The 24,798-nt window shown below is 40.4% G+C and overlaps 2 protein-coding genes and 1 pseudogene across 2 annotated transcripts; 1 reads left to right on the forward strand and 2 right to left on the reverse strand.

Annotated features, from left to right (window-relative positions):
• Nucleotides 1–5,342: 5,342 nt before the first annotated feature.
• On the reverse strand, nt 5,343–14,828 carry LOC142380438 (membrane-spanning 4-domains subfamily A member 12-like). The gene is made up of 7 exons (XM_075466301.1): nt 14,687–14,828; nt 8,205–8,333; nt 8,038–8,121; nt 7,553–7,609; nt 7,307–7,471; nt 7,062–7,178; nt 5,343–5,569 (listed from the first exon to the last, which is right to left on the reverse strand). Exons 2-7 carry the CDS (start codon nt 8,322–8,324, stop codon nt 5,501–5,503), a joined length of 612 nt encoding a protein of 203 aa, XP_075322416.1. The 5' UTR covers nt 8,325–8,333; nt 14,687–14,828; the 3' UTR covers nt 5,343–5,500.
• LOC142380437 (membrane-spanning 4-domains subfamily A member 6C-like) lies at nt 14,710–23,110 on the forward strand. The gene is made up of 7 exons (XM_075466300.1): nt 14,710–14,932; nt 19,162–19,356; nt 19,489–19,608; nt 19,897–19,953; nt 20,201–20,398; nt 21,506–21,628; nt 22,540–23,110. Exons 2-7 carry the CDS (start codon nt 19,180–19,182, stop codon nt 22,597–22,599), a joined length of 735 nt encoding a protein of 244 aa, XP_075322415.1. The 5' UTR covers nt 14,710–14,932; nt 19,162–19,179; the 3' UTR covers nt 22,600–23,110.
• Nucleotides 16,796–16,948, reverse strand: LOC142380938 (U2 spliceosomal RNA; annotated as a pseudogene).
• Nucleotides 23,111–24,798: the final 1,688 nt, after the last annotated feature.

Consider the following 24,798-nt stretch of genomic DNA (forward strand, 5'->3'; position numbering starts at 1 on the left):
TAAGTTAGATTGGGTTAAGAAACACAATTAAAACACAACCCGATTAGAAGCGACTGTTCACTGTCAAAAGTTTCTCAGAAACGCAACTTCGTCCTTCGTCTGCACGCTGCTGCTCGCTACTTTCTGTCCACGCCCAGGTGGGTTAAGGGGGCAGCTGACCCAAGGCAGCTGAATAGGCGAAGGGATGGTTTTAATCATAGCAGAATGACTTTTCCATGAACATTATTTGGCCTCACAGCCCTTGCATTGAGCCCGGCCCATCAGGTGACCTCAGGAACGCAGAAAAACATCACGTGGCTACGGAAAGATTCGCCCGCCTTGCAGGAATACATTGTACTGCCACTCGTAACCTCAGTGTAACCTTCAACCCTTAATTAAGTTTCAATACAACCAGCAGTCATTTCGATAAGAAAAAAAAAGTCAGGTGGTGCGCGTCAGATGATGAGTGGGAGGAGCTTAATTCCGGACATGCATTTTAAGATTTTAAAGCAAATGTGTGGAGTTTTTGTCTGGAGGAACTTAAAATAAGCTGCACATTTTGCACGAAGGGAACAAGACTTCAAAGAAAACCCAACGAAGTTAGTTATTTAGTTCTTATAGAGTCAATGTAGGTCCCTTTAAATCCCTATGAGAGACTTCTTTGTGGGTCACCCAATGTTGCCTCCATCCAATCATTTTTAATAGACTTAAGTTGAGTTGTCAAGCAGTGGTGAACTAAGAATTATTTTTTAATTATTCTGCTGCAGAAGAGGTCACTGATATGTTGGTTCATTATAAAAATAAAGTCTATAATTCCTCTATCTCTCGAAAGTGAAGAATTATCTGAGAATGTTTTCCTGTCCTGAGATTAAAACTAAGTTGGATGGCTCAAGTTTCTTCAGAAATTAGTTGAGAAAGTTGACTATAATCTTCTCAGCTGTATTGACGTTATTTTGAGAGGAGAATTGGAGTATCAGAGAGGTTTATACGACATTGAAAGCTGATCCATAACACGAATCACATTGGGTTGTGGTCTGTTCTTTTTACATCTTTTACATTTCGTGGTCATATTTAAAGCTACTCTAATTAATGTTTATAGTCACAATGGGTCACATGATTATGTGTTATATATATTATATCATATATATAATATACGACCCATAATAGGTGTCAGAAAAGAACAATAACTCTGACCATATCGTGCTAAAGGTTTTCATTTGAGAAGCCACAAGATCTTCACAAGGAAGCAAAAGGGGAATTTGGATGGTGAGTTAATTTAAGGTGCTCTCAGTCAGCCAATGTGCTCAAGACCAACACACAACACTGGATTTTCTTACTTCTGAGATATGATAAGTTAATATCACAACTAAAACAATAATTTTGTTAATTTTGTTAGGATTAGAAAAACAGTTAAAATACGTCACTTTGACAACACAACACCATTTGATAGTTTTCATGATGTTCATGATGAAACTTTGTCACTTCCTGGTTGGGTTTAGCTTAAAAACGTCTCTTTGTTGACATTAGAAATCAAAATGACTTGATCAGGGTTAGAAAACGATCACGTTAGGACTAAAATACATCATTTTTGCAACCCTAATTCCAAAAAAGCCAGGATGCTGTGCAATAAAAACAGATTGCAGTGATTTATGATGCAATTTTCATAAACCAATGAAAATAAGTTAAGCGAAAAGTTAAGCGATAAGTTAAGCGATTGATAAGCGATATCGATAATGGAACTGGAATTGCTAAATTCTTAACAATTCTCATTCCTCGTTTAAGCTAATTAACTTAACTGGCAAGAGGTCAGTAACATGACTGGGTATAAAGAGAGCACCCTGAAGAGGCAGATTCTCTCAGAGGTGAGATGGGCAGAGGTTCAGCAGTCTGAAAAAAACCCCGTTTTCTAGAGTTATGCTCCTCAACGTAAGATTTTTGGATATTTCCTGAGCTGCAGTCCGTAATAGCATCAATAGATTTAGATAATCCAGAAACATCTCTATGTACAAGGGGACATGTTGGAAAGCTCAAGCAGCACTGATTTAATAAGATAAATGATTCTTTCATGGAAATAAAGCAGTATGTGAACGGGATGTGTCACCATGAGATCGTCTTCCTCCTCTCCCTCTTTATAAAGTATCTGTACAGTTTAATATTGTTTTTTCTGTGCTGTCTCCATGTGACTGAATTTGACTTTAACTCAGGTTTAAAGCTGTTGATTGACCCCCGTATTAATAAAGATATTAGAGCTCTTCTTTTTCCGGGTAGAGAAATCTTCCAGCGCCATGCTGCTCAGTCCCTGTTCACCGGTGTTATCCCCGCAGTCCCCTGTCCTCCCTCTTCATGGTACATACCGATGTCTAGACAAGACTCGACAAGTGTTTGTGGCATTGCTGGATGACTGTGTGTCAAAGGAAATTCTCTTGTATTGAGCCTTAGGGCTGGTGTCCCATTTACAACTGGCTTTGTTTTCATAGTTTTTTCAAATTTCTTTCTGGAGCACGTTTAAAAACAACAAGGTTGGCCAAAGTGCAATCTATACAAATAATTAAAAAAGGTTAATGAAAACAGATAAGTCCAAATATAGCAATTATATCTCATGATTAATTATATATATTGTATAATATATATAGGTATGTAACATATAAACATCATATTTACACAGGGTGGTCTACAAATGAAATATACAGAGATTAATTAATAATATCCAACTGAGACCAGGGTACTTGATATAGTTTAATCCCATTCATTCCATCTCATTATCTACAATCTTATTCCATTAATTGCTCTTTACTCTTGTTCAGGCAAATGCTGTTTGAATGTTTCTTATTCAGACTGAGCTCAAAGTCTTTTTAACCGCTGTGTCACACAAATATTTAATATTCCTAATTTCATGTTTAACTTTATCTCAGATTAAAGTCCTGATGAAATCAGATGTTTTAACTGTTTCTATCTGAGCTGTTTTATGTCACTTATCAGCTGCACAGCTGAATCCGACCCAAGGAAAAGTATCTTGGTAGTTCTTCCTGAGCCAGAGATGTCTCTGGATCATTTTGATGATGAAATATCCAGCCTTTAGGATTTTAACGCTGAAGTAAGTAAAATTGCTCAGCTATCTGCAGACACAGTGCTTAACCTCTGTCCATCTTTACCTCTGAGAGCCTAAGGTGTTCTTTTTATGTCCGATCAAAATGTGACTCCATGACAGATAATAAAATAGGTTCGAACCCTGTCACTCACAGCCAATTCTTTTGTCTATAATTAATGTACATGGGTAGGTTTATGTGTCCAAGGTTAAGGTAAGAAAAACAACCATTATTACAAAGCTTTTTTACTAGGGCTGGGCAACGATTAAAATATTTAATCTAATTAATCACATGATTTCCCTGATTAATCACAATTAATCGCATTTGTACGCAAAATCCAAAAATGAATCCAAAAGTAGTGTATAGCTTTTAGCATTTAGTTTTATTTTAAATGTGCTGCCATATGAATGAAAGTGCCATCACATTTGTTGTGCAAACACACTTTTAACATCAGCATCTTTCTGTAGTTTTTATGTAGAAGCCTCGCTCCACTGTCTGTTTCCTTGAATGACTTGCTGCTATCAGTTGTGTGTTTTGCCTTTAAGTGATATTTTAGACTGGAACTACTACGCTGAGAAGACAATTCAACTTGGCTGTAAATGCAGGAGTTTTTTAAAAATTTATTTTGAAATACATGCTTTTATGTTGAAATAAGTAAAACAGGAAGTAGCGCCGGTTAGCTCTGTGAGCTTCACACAGAGACAGAGGAGCACCTGTAACGGTGATGTCCAACTTTAAAATGAAAATGGCCGAGTAAAAGTTCCGTACCCTTCTCCATGTTTGGTGGTTCCGCCGCAGAAAGCAACAGACTTTTACGATAATAAAACCTGCGTTAATGCGCGATAAAATATTTATCGGCGTTAAATAATTAACGCGATAATAACGAGTTAACTCGCCCAGCCCTAGTGCAAATGCAAAATGAAACAGTTCCCCTGGGGAAGGGCAGCTATTAGAACGGAATTGGAGGTGGCCGTTCTTAGAACTGCTCTGTCCGAATGCGGCTCATGTCATCTCACAGTTATGAGGCCTAGATTGTGAGACTTTTATCAATCTGACATGTAGAAAACATTCATATTTTACAATTTGTGGTGAGACTGGGCAGCTTATTATGTTACTGACCTGTTTCCAGCTAACTTAATTAGTTGCAACATGTTCCTCCAACAGTTTCCTCTTAGTACCACTTACTTTTATCACTTATCTTATTTACGTTTGGGTTTTTTCAGCCCCTTGTTGTCCCGTTTTCATCAAGTATTTTTCATCCAATCGTAACATTTTACACTTTCAGCATTTGAGTGATTGTCTCTGTTCTCATCTGAATAAAATGTTGCTTGCATTGCATTCTGTTGTTGCTTAAATTTGACAAAACTTTTTTAGGAACTGGGGTTGTATTTGTGAGTGATTGTAATGTCCAATCTTGTGTTTTACATACCGGTTACGCAGCCCTCAGGATTTAAAACGCATGAAAACACAGACATACCTGTGGCTTAACCCTCAGCTAATCTGTTTGTAAAAGTATTTTGCAACGGCTTTTCAACATGAATCATCAAGTGCATTCATTTTCATTAAGAAATGGATATCATAGCTGTACAGAAATATAACAGCTGTCACATTCTGGGATCAGTAACGCAGAATCCTACGACCTGTTTCATATCACTGATGCTTTTTTTTTAATGCTACATCCTTTTTTTTACCGAGTTAAACCTTTTCTGAGAAAAGGTGTAAACTGCAGCTATGATAAGACAGACCAACTGCTCAGCTACACTTTGAACCATGACAAACATTATCATTATGACACCAGTTATATGAATGGGTTTCCAAGACTTTCTGAGCTGTTCTTTTTAACATGTCAACCTGAAACACCCGCAAGGTTTAAAGAAGACTGGCCGTTATTATCAGGCCAAAAGCATTCAGTTTTCATATTTATATAATAAAACCCTAATATTCATGTTGCACTCTGATCTTTAATGCTTCCTTGAAACGAGCCTGTGTGACGGAGGAGGACGGTGAACACCATCTTGTGGTGAAAAGTGTGTTTACATCTTGTATATTGGATGCGTAGCTTTCATAGATTTGCTCTTTTTGCAGGTTTTTAGCTCTCGGGGTCGTTGTTATCGACCTCTGCAGCTGAGTCCACAGAATGAAATCCTCCATTCTTTGCCCACGTCTTACTTTGTTGCTCCTCTCATCTTTGAAGTGTTCACACTGTGGGATTTCCATCCAGATTGTAGCTCTTTAACCCCTGCAGGAATATCCGCCTCTCAAGACTTTGACCCTTTTTAGCGTCTTTATTTAACAGTTTAAAAGATGAATCAATCACACCGGAACAGACCTAAAAACAGTAATAATGTGAGGCAGCTTTGATAATCCTCAGTTCATATATGTTAAAGAAGTTGTGCTCATTGATACATGCATGTGTATATTTGGATGAATTTAATTTAAGCCTCGGGACTTGTGATGATGACTTCCTTCACCAATGGCTGGTAAATCTCAGCTTCTCTGACGCCCTGCGGACACAAAACAAATTTAGCTTTACAGATGTGACGTGGTCGGTGTTTTTTTACTGATAATTTTGTTTTATGAGTTGCATGTAGTGTTTTTACATGCTGACCTCGAACGGAAGCCAAACTGCCACAGGTGGTGGTACCTGGATTTGACCCCCTTTTTAAGCTGGAGGCCGCAGCAACATGGGGGCAGGTTGAAGGGTTGGAACGATCAAGAGAACGGCCCGGGTCGCCAAAGACTACGACTGGCGCGGTGGTCGTATCCGGGACAACTCCGGCCGGGAAACGCCGATAATATCGAGCCGAGGGGAAGCGCTGTGGGCTCGTAGAGGGGTGTTGTCACGATGCACCCCTCTTTTAGCTAAGTAGCCTTTTTAATTGTTGATTTTTACGGGTCTCAGACCCTAAAGATTCTCATTGACTAGGGGTGTTCCAACAAGGGTACCTCAAGATTCGATTAGATTTCAATCGTGGGATTGAAATGATTCTATTCCAATGATTGCCGATACGATTAGATTATTGGTGCCACGATTCTTCGATTATTGCGATTTTTAATGCTTTTCTCCATACAAGATTGATTTTGTCTTCACCTGTGGCTACATTTGTGAATAAATAGCCTATCAACTAACTCAGCTCCTCTAAAACTACACTCAGTAAGTAAATAACAAGTTTTTTTTGAACATTTGACTTATATTTTTGAAAGAATATTTTATTTTATAACTGTTCTGTAAACATTTGCACTTTGACCTACTTAACTTTGACCAGGGAAAGCTCCACATGCACGAGAGTCCCCTCCATTGGCGGAAAACACTGAAAACAGTCAAGCCCTGGATTTAATGAGTTCATTAATTCAAGTAAAGAAGATATGTACTTCCATCAACTTCCATCTTTTTGGAGGCTGCTGAAGCTGTTGCCATTTTGCAAAGAAAACTAACGTGCTCTGTTTGTTGTGGTCACACTCACCAAACAGCCCGGGCGGCGTGCGCGTTAAGATTCCAGTTACGTGTTTTTTGTTCCGGCCTTGTGGCAAAGCATCGACTTTAATTTAATTATTTATTTTTTTAAGCATCAACGTTAATTAATCAAGGCTGTTAATTAATTAGGCTGTGGGACTCTGGGTTGTTTCAGCTCTTCTCAAGCCTGGTTTTTAAGAGTCCTAGGCTCTAACCTAGGTGGCGTTGTCGGTGTCTTTTAATGGTTTCAGTTTTAAGAGTTCTAGGCTCTAACCTAGGTGGCGTTGTCGGCGTCTTTTAATGGTTTCGGCTTTAAGAGTCCAAGGCTCTAACCGAGATGGCGTTGTCGGCGTCTTTTAATGGTTTCGGCTTTAAGAGTCCAAGGCTCTAACCGAGATGGCGTTGTCAGCGTCTTTTAATGGTTTCATCTTTGTTATTCAGTAGTTTAAAAGTAGATAGGTATTATTCTTTTTAGTATGCATAGCTTTTAATAGTGCCAACAACCCGTGTTGTGGAATATTGCATTATGTGTTGGTTCATACCTCGTCTCTCCCCCTGTTGCACAGAGCCCTGACGCTGAAAACAGCAAGACTGATGCAGACGCACAGCTGGAGGACGGCCAGAATGATCAAAGTGATGTCTACGCCTCTCAACAGCTTCTGACAGACGGAAAGGAGAGAAACAAACAAAGAGTTCGACTTGACTCAAAGAGGATTTAACCTGAACACTCGCAGGTTTGATTTGTATGTGTAATAAAACAAACGTTACCCTTTCAAAGCGTACTCACCTGAGCTAAATACGCCACGTATGTGCAGTTCTTGTCGGTATTGTGAGCTGCGTTGTTGCCGCACATCCAGATGACCGAGAAATTTGCCAGATGTAAAGCATACAGGACAATGCCAACAATGGAGAAAATGGATCCAACTATGTTCACAAACGCAGCAAAGGCCCTCTGAGAAGAGAGATGCCGTTATTCATGTGACGGTACTGACGCCACTCTGAGGATTTCTCTTCAGCTTTAGTGTTCACTTACCGAGCAGACCAAGGGGAACATGTCGGCGAGAACTGACACGACTCCAGCTGCGATGAACTGAAGGGAGGACAACAAATTGCTCATCAAAATGAAAACATTAACGGCTAGCTTCTTAACTACAAAAGCACATCTATTACATCTATTGAGGCAAAAATAGCGCCAAGCGATGTGAGGTCTGACTTTTTCTGGATGGACGATTTAGTGATGCAAATGTATTATTTTCGGGACCCTAGCAAACTAGCGGACTACCTTCGTCAACGCCAAAACGAGGCTGGAACTCTGCTCATAGGACGCAGCAGGGGGTAAGAAAATGTTCATAAAAGATGTTGCTGATATGGGATGTCATACAGCTTCATGGCAAAAGAGGCGAACTATCCCTTTAAAAAGAAATGCTGTGTGACGGTACCCTGGGTGTTAAACTGACCACTACTGACCGAGCATCGGAGTGCGATGAGTCGGAAGTGAGAAAAGGTGTAAACTTTTACCAAAGCGCCCAGCCAGTAAGGATACGTGCCGGTTCGTTCTGGACCGAGTCCCACGTTGAACACGCCCACCATGATCTGCACAGTCTGTAAAAGTTTCAGAAACGGTGAGACCACAGCCTGTTTTTATCTGAACAAAGAAACATTTCGGTGACTCGGATTCCTCTCACCCCAAGAGCTCTGATTACGCTGCTTCCCGTCGTCGCTTTGTTCACCGAGCAGCAAAGCTTTTTCTCAGTCACCACGGTAACCGAAGTTACCCCCTTGTCTCCAACAAAGGGGGCGGACATCTTTCACACCTGCGACAGATAACTGAGATTTTTAGGAGGGATGAATTGAAGGTTTTTTAAAATTCAGTCAGAGTAGAAAACTGTTGGGTTAAAGCAAACAAATCAGCCATCAAACCAAATCACATCAAGCATCAGTCGTACTCTAACACCACCCAGAAGGTAGAGAATCTTCTGTCAGACAAAGCCCACATGTGCAGTTTTCTTATTGATCACATTTGAGTCTTGATGCCTGAACTCGGCCTCAGATCCATCCATTAATCTCCTTTCTGGGGTAGTCTGAGCAGAGCTACCTCCTTCAGCTCTGACAGGGGTGGGGGGCACCAAGGTGGGCACCAAGGTGTTCCCAAGCTAGTGGAAAGATATCAAATCTCTACAGAGTTCTAGTTGTTCCACAAATTGATTCATGTACATATCGCATTTTTTTATGGGATCATTTTAAAAATCGATTTTTCTCCCCTGAATCGATGATATTACGTCATATCCGTGTCAAGAAAAACTTCATCAACTCATTACATTAAGTTGTGTTAAAACTAGCCCACATTTGTGCTGTGTTGACATTTCAATTCATTTTGTAACTGTAAACTTTAAAAAATGCCTCTTTTTGTCTCAGTTGAAATAAATGTCAGCTGCTGGACTGCCTGACACAGACTGATGTGCGTTGTTTATGGGAACGACATTCATTCTAGAAGTGTACGATTCAACTTGTTTGTTTTTTAAGGAGGAAAAAAATTGCAATTGCTGATTATATCGAATCGCAATACTTGTAGAATCCCAATTATCAAGAATCGTGATACAAATCGAATCGTGACCAAAGCACATCATCCCCCCCTACTCATTACAGCTCATGACCATACCTGAAGGTTGGGGAAAAAATCTGACAGCTTCCCCCATCTTCTAGGTGAGACACTGGTCCACCTGTCAATCTCCAGGTCCATTCTTCCCCTACTCACAACACTGAGCCTGATTTATGGTCGTCTACGGACGGAGAGCGTGCGTCGGCCAACATTTCTATCTATCTATCCGTCGAGGAGACGGAGACTCACAGAGACCGCAAGGGTTGTGATTGGTTGGCTAACAACATCACTTCTGGAATCACTTTTCCGGTTTTAGCTCCTTCCTCTCAGAACAACAACACCGCCATTTTTTAAAGAGTTTACTGTGTGCCGGTCAACATTTGGTCAAAATTATTTGCATTTCAACATCAACAAGCTCCAACTCCAACAACAGTCTTTCTCTCTCGGTCGCCATCGCTCTCTGTGAGGAGTGGAACGAGCCGGAAGGTGAACAACCAATCAACCACTTTCACCATAGACGTCACGAGATTGGGTCGTCTAACGTAGCGACGCCTACTGATCGGGAGGGGAACTGCCTTGGGTATCCGACATCCCGACCGAGAACTTCAAAAGGCTGAAGGGCCGTGTATACTCTCGCAGCAGTGTGTCGCAGGTATGACGCAGTTATTTTTGATTTATGCCCAATTTTGGGACAATCACGAACAAGCTAGGATTGTGGGTGTGGTGGGTGGCGTGTTTCTCTTCCGGTTACGGAGGTCATTCAACAACAATGGCGACTGGACAAATGCGCACTTTTATTGAGATGCAGCTGATCGATCTAGAAATAGAAGAAATATTGCTACTACTGGAGCAGACAGGTGAAAGAAGCGTCACGGTTAGCACGGTTAGCACGGTTAGCACGGTTAGCGTCACCATTAGCCGGTTAGAAAACCGGAAATACGCATAGTGTAGAGCGGATTTAGTTGACCAATCAGAGGCCTCTATTCTCTCCTCCCTGCGACGATGTCTGCGGCACTGTCTGCGGTCAGTTACAATTTTGGGGAGGTGCACCAGAGTGTCTGCGGAAGGGGGGGGGGCATGTCTGCGTTAACTGCGACACACACGCAGGCGACCTGGTTTCCGACCATAAACAGGCCTTTAATAGCCACTGCGTGACCACGGAGACGGATTGACGGATAGCGACGGAGAAGCACACCGAGGCCTTAACTCCTCCACTAGAGGCAGTGAGTCACTCCCAACCCAGAGCGGGCAACCCATCCTTTTGCCTCAGACCTACCGGTGATCACTCTTTACATGGCTGCTGTACTTTGGGACAAAATGCACCTGTCGATGCTGAATGCGCTTTCTTTGGATGGATTTGTGAGCAAAGAAATGCAAGATTAACAAAAATGACGCAGAAAATCCAACAAACAGATATACAACAGTCTTAAAGAGACACTCAACAACCATAAGAAACCAAACTATTGCACTATTTTCTAACATTATGGGCAGAACATCTTTTCATTCTCTTGCTGGCGTTCTGTACAGAACGCCAGCATTGTAGCAACAAATAGTTCATAATGAGCAGATTAATCACCATCTTTTCTCTATTCCATTAAAAACATGAATAAAAAACATGCAAATCACACAGTTCAGAGCTCAAATGTCTGAATATTAATGATCAAAAGGATGACATTATAAACTCACCTGGTGAGCTCCCCTCAGACTTCCTATAACTCTCAGTTTGCTTTTAGAATCATGAGTTCAGGCACAAGCAAAAAAACTGATACTTCCTGTCATTGTTACTTCAACTTAAAAGCCCATTTGAATAAATAGCCTTCAGAAACAGGATAGATCTGATGCTTGAGTTAAAGTAAGAACTCTGCAGGCGTCTGAGTGTATTACTGTTAGACCTGCAGTCAAAGATGACCTCATTTTGCATGTCAACACTTTGCTCTGATAGTGGAGTCAGGGCTCGAGCTGTCGATCTTTAACAGAATTAATGACCAAATTAAACTTTTGTATCTTTTAAAGAACAGCTTTGATACCAAAGAAGTTATTGTGGCTTTAAACTGCCCGTTTGCATTTGAACACACCTGTCTGCACCTGCCACAAAGCAGCAAACCGGCCTGCTGCAAAGAGACTTCATCACCATCTCGCTCAGAGCTGGAAATATGACCTGCCTTCCATGCTGGTAATGCATCTTCCTCTGCATACATCTGTCCTGTCGCTCTTTTCTTGAGTTAGACGCTGTGAAGTCACTCATTTTATTTTGAAGGTGCCCTTTTTTGGAGGAGAATGAGTGAGTGTAGGAATGTCCTACAGTCCCGGCAGCTGCAAACAGTCAATAACATTGATCAACAATCCTATCAAAATCAAATATGGAACTGTATCACAGCTGTGGCTTTTCTTTCAGACAGCAAGATTACATTTATTGTCCCTTCCTTGACATTTTTTTTTGTCAAAATAAGAGCCTATTTTGTCTTTTCCTCCGTTGTAACTGTCCAATCTTAAGTGCAGCCGTTTCATCTTTGCTTATAATCTTTTAATTAGATACCTGTCACTGCTTTACATGAGAAAAGTTTAAATTGGCTAAAAAATAGAACAAGCGAGGGCACAGACATGAAGAATGGACGCCGCATCCACCGCTGCTGCCTATTGGCTCTGCCGAGCCGTGGGGCCGCCATCTTGGACCGGTCATCCGATCCACTCAGTGTAATCTGTCCGGCTGGCGCGATGACATGTCGGCGCATTTAATCAGTCATAACTCGCTGAATACAAAACTGATTTACACAGGATTTTTTTTTCTGCAAACGTCATACATGTAGGCATGATACCGAACACATGATTCGGCGTATTTTAATAGTCTTAGAAGGTTAGTAGGTAATAGAATATTCTGGTATGTGATATGTATGATAGGTAGGCTATTTGTTTTGCAAAAGACACACGACATATAATATAATACACACACACACACACACACATATATATATATATATATATATATATATATATATATATATATAAACACTAATATATGATAGAGAAGCAGATTGTGTACTACTCAGCTATTTTAATAAGTTGAAAAATTAAGAAATAATACATTATACATCCATATATAAGATAAAACACAATAGACAAAAGTTACATATATAAAAAGTATCAAGATTTATTCAAATTGGCTTTATTGGCATGAATGGTATCAACCATTGTTGCCGAAAGCAAAACATACCGAAATACAATTAAATTATAATACAATTACATTGAATTGTTTACATTAATTATTATTTAATTACTCTCTCTGAGAAATAAGTGAAAATCTCTCTATATATAACAGAAAAAAATGAAGACAGATAGATGATAGAGAAATCCTAAAAAAAAAATGAAATTTTCAAGTTGAACACAAAAACATGAACTTTTCATAATGTTTATGAGCGAGGGAGCACAGAGAGGAAATGTTTCACCTCACTGGAATGTCCTGCTTCAAATGGTGGACCAGAAACATGTAGTACCGATGATGCAATCATGATTACAAGTAAATGTTTTAAGCTGTATCTGAGGCAGCCAGACGTATTACAAGAAAGCAAAGCAGTTCTCACTGAAAAGGACGAGAAAGTGTTATCATGATGAAGTCAAAAGACGGACAATATGAAGAGCAGGGCCGTAACCAGGATTTTTCAAATACCGAGGTCAAATATTGCGATAAATCTTATTTGACAAAAAAAAACATCCTAATATGTTGACTTTTTAAAATACAGTGTGGAAATGTGAATAAACAGAGGTAAATCACAAGCCCATCAAGGAGGTGAATATGTAGGTGAACAAGTTTATTATAACAATGTGATCACAAAAGTAGAGTATTTGAGTGAGTGAGTGAGACTCAGTTCTTCCCCTTTCTTCCTCTACTGACTCTCTCTCTTCAACTCCCTCATTCTCATCCTCTCCTGTGTCATCTGTTTTAAAATATCATCATCAGCATCACCATTAATATTATTGTTATTAATATTACATTATTATTATTATTACTATTGTCACCATCATCACCATGCATGTGCATGACCCACTAAAAGGTCAAATGAATGAGTTGGGTTATTGGTCTAACCGATGTGCAAAATTTTAGACACCATTTGCAATAAAATCCAAATGGTTCATTAGGAAAAATGCAATCATTTTACCTAAGTAACTAGTTGAATCCACCCACTAAATTAACATCGTAGAATGTGCCAAACAGACCACAAGATGTTGGCTGTATTTTAGATGTATAGTCTCAATTCAATCCATTCACTCAACACAGAGAAGACATAGGTATCATGCTGGGCCTGACAACTAGCTAAATGCTGGTAAAACTTGGCTTAATGCACCATGAGCAGCACAACTAACCTCAAGATTGTGTCATATGAGAGAGTACACGGGGTATTTCATTCTGTTATTTTGCCCCGTGTGCATCATAAATTGTTTTAAGTAAAATGAAAAATATAAGTTTCTGACCCAGTTTCTATTAGTCTGCTTTATTTACATGTAGGAAGCCATATAGCACTGAACAAAACTGTAGCTAGTGAGGCTGAATGAGCCACAGTTGGCACAAAACTGTCAAGCCCTGATTAAAAAAAAAAAAAGTTAGCTTAACAGCCCAAGCCGTGTCACGATTCCCAATAATTTCATTACAGGTCGCTACTTTTTTTGGGGGAAAATCGAATTGAGAGAGAGATTTGTGTGCAGTGTGTTTGTGCCGACTGGAAAACGAAATCCTAACCAAGGGGCTTTGTGACTGTTGCTTGAAATGCTGAGGACAATGATCTAGCATCCTCCTATTCCTAGCCGCGCTTTGAACGCATATGAACATTATGAACTGTCACTCATTCTCACTGGCGATTGGCGAAATGAACTCACCTCCTTCTCTCTTTCTTTTCCCCTGGCCAGTTGGCTTTCTAAAGCTGAGTTTAGTTTGTTTAGTAGATTTCTTCATCTTGCTTCCATTTCCCAGCTGACTTTCGCGTCGAAGCTGTGTAATATGATAAACATGTTTCCAATGGCAGGTGGCGTAAAAAAGAAAAAAAAGTCGGGTGGCGTTTTTCCGCTCAGTTTTAAAATATAACGTGATGATAAAGGGATTATGTGGACTTTATTTTCAGAAAAACAAATGAGAATGCATGCTGATCTTTCCACCAATCAAAGTCAGAACGATTTTCATCTTATATTAATTTGACATTTCTCTGAATAAAAAAAATTTAAAATTTAAAAAATTTAAAAAACACCGGGGAAAATACCGAGGTCATGACCTGTGTGTCCTCAATGCTGGTTACGGCACTGATGAAGAGATTTGAGGAAATACCGGAACAGTGTTGCTGATACACAGCTTGTTTTTAATTCTTTTTTTAAATATGTAAAAACAAGTTTTTTTTTAACGTTTAACTCAATAAACACAACACCACAATCCAGCTAAACACTCAAAACGCTTTAAGATAGCTACACTTTTACAGTTATGAGTCCTAAAACCAATCAAACCTAATAAACGGAAGGTTTCTCCACTTTTAACGCTTTCCCTGCTGTGTGAGATTGGGCTGCGCACACAGACACGAATTACCTCACCTCACACCTTCTACACTTCGGCTCCATCCGTTCTGCCATATATCCTCCGTTGCATAGGCTACTTAATGTGGCATAATTTACTTTATTATGTGCCCACTGACATTTTGTATTGTTTGGTATCGAGCATAGGGTTAATGTTCCCCAGCTTCCAGTAAGAGGAGGTACTTCTGGTAACACTCGAGCTGCGCAGCAAAGTAACCGTCAGTTTATTTTCCGCTGGATTCGTTCTGCTTTTGCTCTTAACAGGTTAGTCTCTTTCTTACTTTGAATTAGGTTTGCAACTACTAAATGTCTGAATTTTAATCGGGACACTGTGAGCAAAATAAACCAAACCGATCAGGTTTGTAATTTGACACCAGAAATGTAAAAACAACTGAAAATGTGCCTTTTTTCTTTAGGAGCCTTCGACATTGTTTTTTTTTGTTTTGTTCTGCTCCAAACCAAGCAGATTTATATAAAAACATCTGTGCAGGGCTGATCTCACTGCGTAATGCGCTCACTGCTTCCGGCTGGGGCTGGGGGCCATTTTACGTTAAAGTTGAGTCATTTTGCAGCTGTTTTATGCTTAAATTTCATGTTCTGACATTGTTTTCAAGCTATTGTTTTATGTTAAAATAAAGTAGAATACATGAATCCTTTTTTTATACCCGCTTTAATCCAACTGTGGGTCGGGGCCTGGAGGTTATCCCAGCGGTCATGGTGCACCCTGAACAGGCCGCCCGTCCATCACAGGCCCACTCAAACAACCACGCGCACGCTCACACCAGTTAAAGCTGCAGTCGGCAAGTTTTCAAAATTGCGAGTCTAAAGTCGGAAAATTCGAACTGATAGAACTTTCAGGTCCCTCCCCCAACCTCTAACAAGCTCCGATTCGCCCCCCAAACCCCTCCCCCTCTGTGGACGAGGTTGTGCACGTGAGTTCACACCAGTGTGAGCGCACACAAGCTGGGGCAGACTCACGCTCAGCAGCGTGTGCACAAGCTGTGATTGACAGGTAGGATTCCTCCACCCTAACGTGATTGGTTAAAAACAGCCGGGAGCGCTCGGTTTTTGCAAGCATGATTACAGGCTTCAGAGGGAGCTACAGATTTCGTTATTTTTCCTAAACAGCCTATTTAATATTCTACTTCCATAATCCCATGATAGTTCAAGCTAATGTGACTAAAAAAAAGTTGCCGACTGCCGCTTTAAAGGTGGGCTATGAGATGTTTTCTGGAGCATTTTTTATCTGAAAACCTCCTCACGACCCCATTGCACCCACTAAAATAGAATGTTTGGAAACAAAAAAGTAATATTTTAGTCCATTGTAGAGGGTGTAGCAAGAGGAAATTTCTGACCAATAGAAGTAATGATGAGAGTTACTTCTATTGGATTCTGACACGCCAATCAACCGTCAGCCCCCCTCCCCCCTCCCCCCTGCGCGTTCACAGACTCGGGACTCGTTCATGTGTTTTGAAGGCGTGGTTTCGAGGGGTGGGCTGAAGGTTGTGTATTTTCAAAAATATAGCTTGCAGGAACCGTTTTTCCAAGATCTCATACCCCACCTTTAACCTAACATGCATGTTTTTGGACAGTGGGAGGAAGCCGGAGATAATCTGATTTTGTTTGAGAATAAAATAATGAATTTTAATTATATTAAATTGAAATTTGAATTTTAAATTGCTATTTTGCTTTAGATAAGTACAAAACAGGGAAGTTAGAACATCCATCCATCCATTTTCTATACCTGCTTTAATTAGTTTAATTTAAATTTCTTTAATTTAATTAGAGCCTATCCCAGCAGTCAAGTCAGAACATATTTTTAAAACATACAAACTATGGTTAAAGAGACACTATGTAAAAAATTAAGTCATTTATTAGCTCAAATCAACATATTCATTCATAAATTAGTCCTCATTGGTGTAAAATTTATCTCTGTCAAAAATCTCACTTATCCTCCTGAGTGAAGAGTAACTTGTCTGTATCTACATAGAGCGGGTAAGCTCTATGGAGGCCGCCATGTGCTCCCGGTCTATGAAAAACAACGAAGTATCGAGAGGGACATAAAGCACTTCGAATCGCGTTTTCCCCAACGCCAGGCCTTTTTTTTTTTTTTTTTTTTTTTTTTTTTTTTAGTGCACCGTTCCTGGAGATACTGCAATACCAGGTCGATGCGTGGAGTGGACGGAGCAAGCCCCTATTCCATCTCCCTGTTCCAAAGATCAATTTAATATATGGTCCCCGGGTAGGGGACGTATCCCCAACGCCAGGCCTGGAAGCGGAAATGACGTCATTTGACGTCACGTCCGCTACCGACGCTAATGATAAATAGATTTTATCTCGTAAATTATCCCACTAATAATGCATTGATTGTTACCAAACTTCTGCCGTAGTACACATAGGCTCTTAACTCACAAAATGAGGCATTAGAAAGTTTGTAAGTTTACCGGGAGTTTATTTAAAAGAAAAACACTTTCCAGATAGCAACTACACACTGCTGCTAACGCTACCGCTGCGTCAACGTCACTTCCGGTAACTCCCGTAATATGATTTGCACACCAAAGGCTATGTCAACTTATGTTATCTGACATGTTATCTGTTATCTGTATTTATAGTGTTATTGTATGTGTGTTATGTAATCCTTTGTACTGTGTGTCTTGATGTCTTTTTGTTTGTATGGACCTTGAGTCTGAAGCTATAGCTTCTTGAATCTTGACACATACCGCCTGCCGTAGTTCAAGAAGTTGCAACGAACGCGAGGCGCTAGAGAGCAAATTCATTCGACTTTGCAAAATAAAATTGCCCCACTAGATGGGGGAAGAAATTACATAATGTCCCTTTAACACATTAAAAAGCTGATGTCAGGATGCAGTTTACTTCTCACCACGTGATGTCATTGACACGCCTTTCTACAACCATCCTCACGTCCACGTTCTACATGCATGAAGATGTACACATTTCTACGTCGCCTCACAGCAAGGCTGCAGGTTGGAATCCCAGCTGGGGCCTTGCTGTGTGGAGTCTGCATGCTGGGTTGTCTCCGGTACCTCCTCCCAACGTCCAAAAACATGCATGTTAGGTGATCAGAGGTGGGTAGAGCAGCCAAAAATTGTACTCAAGTAAAAGTACTGTTACTTTAGAATAATACGACTTAAGTAAAAGTAAAAAGTAGTCATCCAAATAATTACTTGTGTAAGAGTAAAAAAGTGCTCGGTGAAAAAACTGTTGAGTAACGTCTGATTTATTTGTTAACACAAGCATTCAATCAGACAGACAAAAATACTAAATAATCATCTTTAGGCAAATTAGAGTTCATCTAATTGATAAAATTAATTAATTAATTACAAAATAGCTTAAATTAAAATAATCCAGGTAAATTCAAGAACTTTAATAAAAAATAAAAGAGACTTTAAAACATATAATTTAAAACAGTAATAATACTCAAATAAAAAAAAATAATAAAAAAAAAAAATTCTACATTCAATATCACATCGTGTCGAAAGCAAAGGAGAAGAGATGTGTTCTAAGATGGGATTTAAAAACAGAACGAGAGGAAGCCTGTCTGACGTGGAGAGGCAGATTGTTCCACAGTTTAGGAGCTGCCACAAAATTACTTAATCAATTACAAAATAGCTTAAATTAAAATAATCCAGGTAAATTTGAAGTACTTCAATAAAAAATAAAAGAGACTCAGGAAATGTTTAAAACATATGTAACCTAAAAAACAAACATTCACCTATCCATGGGTGGAAAAACGAATTTAGGAAAAGTTAGGTGAAGTTAGTTTTAAGTTGGATATTCGACAGACATTCGCAAGCCACTCCAACATTTCAAGTGCACCCGTATTGCAGACTTTACAGTAAACACACACAGAGAGGACGGCTGCAGCGTGTTCCAACTTCCTGTTTTCAAAATAAAATAAAAATTAAAAAAATGTGATATTTAAAGCAGAGATGAGCTACTGTGTATAAAGTTATTGATAATTATGAACAGTACTAAATTGTATAAATAAAAGGTGTATCTCATGCAGCCAGTGTAGTTACATAATCCCACACTGATTCGGAGTCAATTGATCACATTACCTGGAAGCTATTGAGCAAAAATGCTAATATTTACATATAAATATTAATAAAAATTGTGAACAGAACTAAATTGTATAAATAAAAGGTGTATTTCATGCAGCCAGTGTGGTTCCATGATCCCATTGAGCATGCATGGTTGTTTGTCTCTGTATGGCCCGCCTTTCGCCCAATGACGGCTGGGACAGCCCCCCCCCCGCGACCCTGAAAATGGGCGGATGGATGATTCGATCACATATTTCACGTTCCATGTCTTCATTTAGCATCACTGGTTCTTTGTTTCTAACCGTCAGAAGGTTTAATCTGAGATAATCCAAATAACATCATAAAACGAGTCGTCTTCCCACAGTTTTTTAGCCTTTTTCTACCCAAACATAATTTCAGTGAATTCAGCGTGTGCCGTCTCGTCTGCTTCAGCCTCCAGGAGAAGGCGGGATGTCTCTCACCATGAGCAAGGCCGACGGGGTCACTGTGTTCACTTTGGTCTCGGACCCCCAAAGTCATTGGCCTCCTTTGTGCCAGATCATCAAATCCCTTTGCTTTAGCCCCGTGTGGTGCTCGGTGTCTCAGCACCCCAGGAGGGTCCTGAGGACGTCTCTGTCGGTCCTCGGGGTGAGCGCCAGTCTTTTTTCTTTCATTCTAACCTGCTTCAGTTTGGGACACCACCCGGCTGGTGTGTTCATATTACAGCTATTGTGTTCGCCCCAGATGTTCGTTGTTCATTCTTTGCTTTCTCTTTCACAGGTTATCCAGATCCTGGTTGGGTTGCTCAATATTGGCCTCGGCTGCATCTTGCTGTTTACTCCTGGTTATTCTGGGTGGAACCTGCGTAACACTGACTACCCTTTGTGGTTGGGAGCACTGGTAAGCGAGCGGATACTGACTAAGACTTTGCCATCAAACCTGATCCTGAAACAAACTGGTGCAATAAACAGATGTTCATACCTGCTTCAAACCAAAAAGCTTCTGCCTGGAGTGAAAAACATAGCAGGATTGACAGTTTTTGGTTTCTGTATTGGACATATTTATCACTCGGTTCTAAGTTTGCACTTAAGTCTCTTTTACTCAATATAAATGATATACATTGACTGTATATTGTGTGGTTTTGGTTTAAAAAATGGAAATAATCATTTTTTCCCCTCTTTTGTCTAGTTCATTGTATTTGGCATCATGTGCATTCTGTCTGAGAAGTACCCAAGTCCTTGTCTGGTGAGTAATTAATCTAAGACTCTTTATTTTAGTGCAATCTAAATCAAATGTAAGACTCCCTTCTTGCACATTTAGGAGTACAGTAGGAGTTCTCTCATGATTTTTCACACCCACGTTGTCTGACAGTTCCTGAAATGAATGCCTGCTACAGTTTGTGTGAAAAGTTGACTTAATTATTGCCTTTTGAATCATATAGTGTATTGTGTTGCATTTTATTTGTATATAACTGGCTGGTTTTGTATTTTAGGTCATCCTCAATGTGATTCTGAACCTGGCTGGAGTTGGTTTTGCCATTGCAGCCATTGTGCTCCACAGCCTCCATTTAGGATCTCTGTATATTTGGTACAGGTGTGATGACGACTACAGCTACTACACACCACAGCCGAGTTCATATTATCGAGACCGCAGCAAGGCAAACTGCTTGGAAGTCAAAGAAATGGCCATGGTGAGTTTGGAAAAGTCGGTTTGCTCAACTTATTTTGCAGATATTGTTTTAAAAGCTTCCATCTGCGATTATCCCCTGAGCTGCTTTCATCTTTTAAACTGAGTGGACGTGGAGCTCTTCTCCAAAAAAATCCTGTTATTGCATTAAAGGGATAGTTCGCCTCTTTTGACATGAAGCTGTATGACATCCCATATCAGCAACATCATTTCTGAACATCTTCTTACCCCCTGCTGCGTCCTGTGAGCAGAGTTCCAGCCTCGTTTTGGCGTTGATGAAGGTAGTCCAGCTAGTTGGCTGGGGTTTAAAAAAATAAAGCGTTTTGCTAACAGAAGGACAGAGTGGCAGTCAGCCAGTCTAACAAATGTGCAATAATCTTCCTTTAATAATTTTAATCTTACTTATATACATATTATTATTGTTATTGTTATTATTATTATTTATTATTATCATAATATTATTACTTTTTTCATTACTATTACTAGTATACTAATATTATAACATTATTATTATTATTATTATTATTATTATTATTATCATTATTATCTTTATACGGGTGTTGCTGTTGTGTCCTTTGTACATTTCTGTATATAACAGTGCTGAGTGAGAGTGAAATGGAGATTTAAATTTCCCTGAGGGAACCTCCCAAAGGGATTAATAAAGTTGTCTACCTACCTACCTACCTACCTACCTACCTACCTACCTACCTACCTACCTACCTACCTACCTACCTACCTACCTACCTACCTTCATCAACACCAAAACGAGGCTGGAACTCGGCTCACAGGACGCAGCAGGGCGTAAGCAAATGTTCATACAGTAAATGATGTTGCTAGTATGGGATGTCATACAGCTTCATGTCAAAACAGGTGAACTATCCCTTTAAAGAAGCCAGTTAACTGACATCCAGTCAGATCTCTATTGAGGGCTTATTGGGAGGTGAAGTGATTTCTAGGCTCAAAAGTGCAAAATGCAACCAGCTGAATGCCCTGAAACCAAACTGGCTGCAGAAGACTTGCTTTAGCTCCGGTGTTTGGGTCGGGCCTTCTGGGCCGCTGCAGATTGAAGCCTGAAGGGTTGAAGGGAACGGTGTTCTTTTTGTCCTGTCAGATCCTCCTGAAAGGCGTCAGCGCCGTTCTGATCGTCTTGTCAGTCTTGGAGCTCTGTGTCGCCGTCAGCTCTGCCGTGTTGGGGATCAAAGCTCTGAGGGGCGCTGGGAAGGAGCAGGACGAGGTAGAGTATGGACCATCGTATCTATGAATTCCTTTATTTACCCTGTAAACACTTTGAGGGCTTTTGTATGAACGTTTGTGAACTTTTAGGTGAAAAAGCTTATTTAAAATGGTCTCTTAGGCTCCATTTGGACTGGAGGGACTTTTTAAACAGGATTTAGGGTCTTTAGAAGGGTTGTTTCCTCAACTATCTTCATTTCCACTGCAGAAACCAGGTGCTAAAAAGGCTTCTGGGTTTTGTGGGGCATATTGTACCCTGGTATTTACCCATATTGCAGGGTGACACCATGAAAATGACCCAGACCCTTCGGAGTGGAGCTTGTGCTCCTGATATATCGACTTCTTGATTCATATTAATGTTTTTTTTTTTATCCAGGTATAAAGAAACAGAAAATAACACTCATATCTACAGTCTTATTGTGAGTTTTGCTACCAGAAAACTACACTGCTTTGAAAAGTGACAACTATAAATGCATCTAAATGAAAATAATAGGTCTTAGAAATGCGTAACATTAACAGAAAAAGAGCTTTTAGACTTTAACAGACTTAATCTACCCTGAACCTTAGACAGCAGTGGAAACGCAGAAGAGCTGAAACTATCTCCCCTGGACCAATAAGTTCCAGCTGCTTTTGATTGAAATGCTACTTTAGTTTCTAACAATTAAATTGTCGATTGGACCAGTTGCCAGAAACCAAACTGCCACAGTTTATATAAATAATTCTGATTCTGAGGAATTAGTGTAATCTACTCTTTGGGTAGGGGCAGCTGGCCGTTTTGACCTGGTTTCAGTCTTTATTTTCAGTTTAAAGTCTGCTGCACGTCGACTGAAATGAGCATGAAGGAGCAGAGCAGCAAAGTTCATGAGCGCGAGGGTGTGAATGCTTTTTTAAAATATGATTTCCCTCTTTTAGAGCTCTGATGACCCAGAACTGTGCAAACCGCTGCTGGAGGAAGAGAAGTCCGCCATCTAAATGTCGTTTTATACTTCATCATCATTTGTTCTTCTGAGTCACTGCATTGCAAACATTTATTCAAAGTCTCCAAACTTTAGCTCTTCAGCTGTCAACGTACATTTCATCATATCGAATGTGCTGCTTTACACTTTTGTATTGATATTTGTTGTTACTATAACCACTTATTATCCTAATTAGCATTGTGCCTATAGTCACAGTTGTTGGTACGAGGGTTCATGTGGCATTGGGGGGGGGGGGGGGGTTTATATGTGCAGTATTTACAGTGTGAAGCAAAACAATAAAGTAATCAAAGCTGTGTGCTGTTACATCTTTTATTATTCTCAGTTTTTTCTGTCTGTACTTTATCTTAACTTCAGAGGGAACTGTTTTGCTTTTTCTAGGTTTGTCTTGTTCTCTCTGATTCTCTAAAACTTGTTGAAATACAGATTTCACTTTTAACTCTAGTAATTATTTTACTGTTATAGCAGCAACATGTTTACTGCTACAGATAAAACTCTTTCAAGTCGTGCGTTTAATGGTCTGTTCTTTTACTCAGGAAGGCACCCAGTGAGTAGACTGACCCAGAAGTATCTTAACTGGCAGCCACGATGAGAGATCTCAGAGGTTAGAAGACTGGGTGGGAATCTCTGGTCGTGCTTTAAACTGGTTCAAGTCCTATCTGGAGGACAGGAAGTATTTTGTTGAAACTGGTAACTGTGTCTCAGACCAAATGGCTGTGACCTGTGGGGTTCCCCAGGGGTCAATCCTGGGACCCGTGCTGTTCAATCTGTACATGCTTCCACTAGGCCAGCTAATCCGCAGCTATAATGTGTCCTACCACAACTATGCAGATGACATTCAGATCTACGTGTCACAGACGGCAGGAGAACACGGGCCTGTAGATACACTGTCGCTGCATCGAACAGATCAGTGTGTGGATGCAAAACAATTTTCTCCAGCTAAACTCAGACAAAACTGAAATCATTGTCTGTGGCCCACAGAAACAAAGAGAAAGTGTTATCAGTCACCTTGAGACTCTCTCTAAAACCTAATTATCAGGTTAGAAATCTCGGGGTAATATTGGACTCAGACCTGAACTTTAACAGCCACATTAAATCTGTAACATCAGCAGCTTTTTACCATCTAAAAAACATTGCCAGAATCAAAGGAATAGTGTCTAAAGCAGACTTAGGCTACGGCTACACGAAAACGAAACAAGGTTTTTTTTTAAAACGGGTACGAAAATTCTTGCGACCACACGGCAACGCGCTGCTCTAAAGATTCAGGTCCAGACGAAAACGGATGAAAAAGATGAAACGATGCAGTACACACGCCACTGTGTCACGCCACGCTGAGACAATAGAGAAGTGTTAAAATTGGCTCGCAGCGTCAACGTTTGACTGACGCAAAAACGTTTTCGCTGTAATAATGGAAACGAAACGAGGCCGTTTTCAAACTTTCCCACTCTGGAACCCGTTCTCAAAAACTATCGTTTTGGGGTAGTGGGAACGCCGGCTCCGTGTGGCCGCGACAGCGAAACGATAAGAAAAACGTATCGTTTACAGTGAAAAACGTTTTCGTGTAGCCGCAGCCTTAGAGAGACTGATCCATGCGTTTGTCTCCAGCAGGTTAGACTGCTGTAACGGCCTGCTCACTGGGCTCTCTAAACGGGCTGTAAGACAGCTGCAGTACATCCAGAACGCTGCTGCTCGAGTCCTGACCAGAACCAGGAAATACAACCATATTAGTCCAGTGCTCAGGTCTCTGCACTGGCTTCCTGTCGCACAGAGAATAGACTTTAAAACAGCTCAAGTCTCTTTATGGAGACATATTAGAGCCATGTGAATCAACTGGGACTCTGAGAACCTCAGGGAGGGGTCTCCTGCTGGGGCCCAAAGTCAGGACTAAACAAGGTGAGGCTGCGTTTCGACCATACCTTTGATTTCCTCTTCCGTCGTCTGCTTTTCGTGGAAATAAGGCTCATATGGTGGACCACACAAAGTGGACCCCATCAGTCCAGCTCTGAGGTCTTTACACCGGCTGCCTGTCCATCAGAGGATAGACTTTAAAGTTCTGATGCTGCTCTATAAAGCTCATTCTGGTCCAGGACCAGAATGCATCAGTGACCTCCTGACCCAGTATGAAGCTTCCAGACCCCTCAGCTCATCTGGATCCGGTCTTCTATCAGTTCCCAGAGTCAGAACCAGACATGGAGAA

This window comes from Odontesthes bonariensis, chromosome 5 (genome assembly GCF_027942865.1).
Source record: "Odontesthes bonariensis isolate fOdoBon6 chromosome 5, fOdoBon6.hap1, whole genome shotgun sequence".
Lineage (NCBI taxonomy): Eukaryota > Metazoa > Chordata > Actinopteri > Atheriniformes > Atherinopsidae > Odontesthes > Odontesthes bonariensis.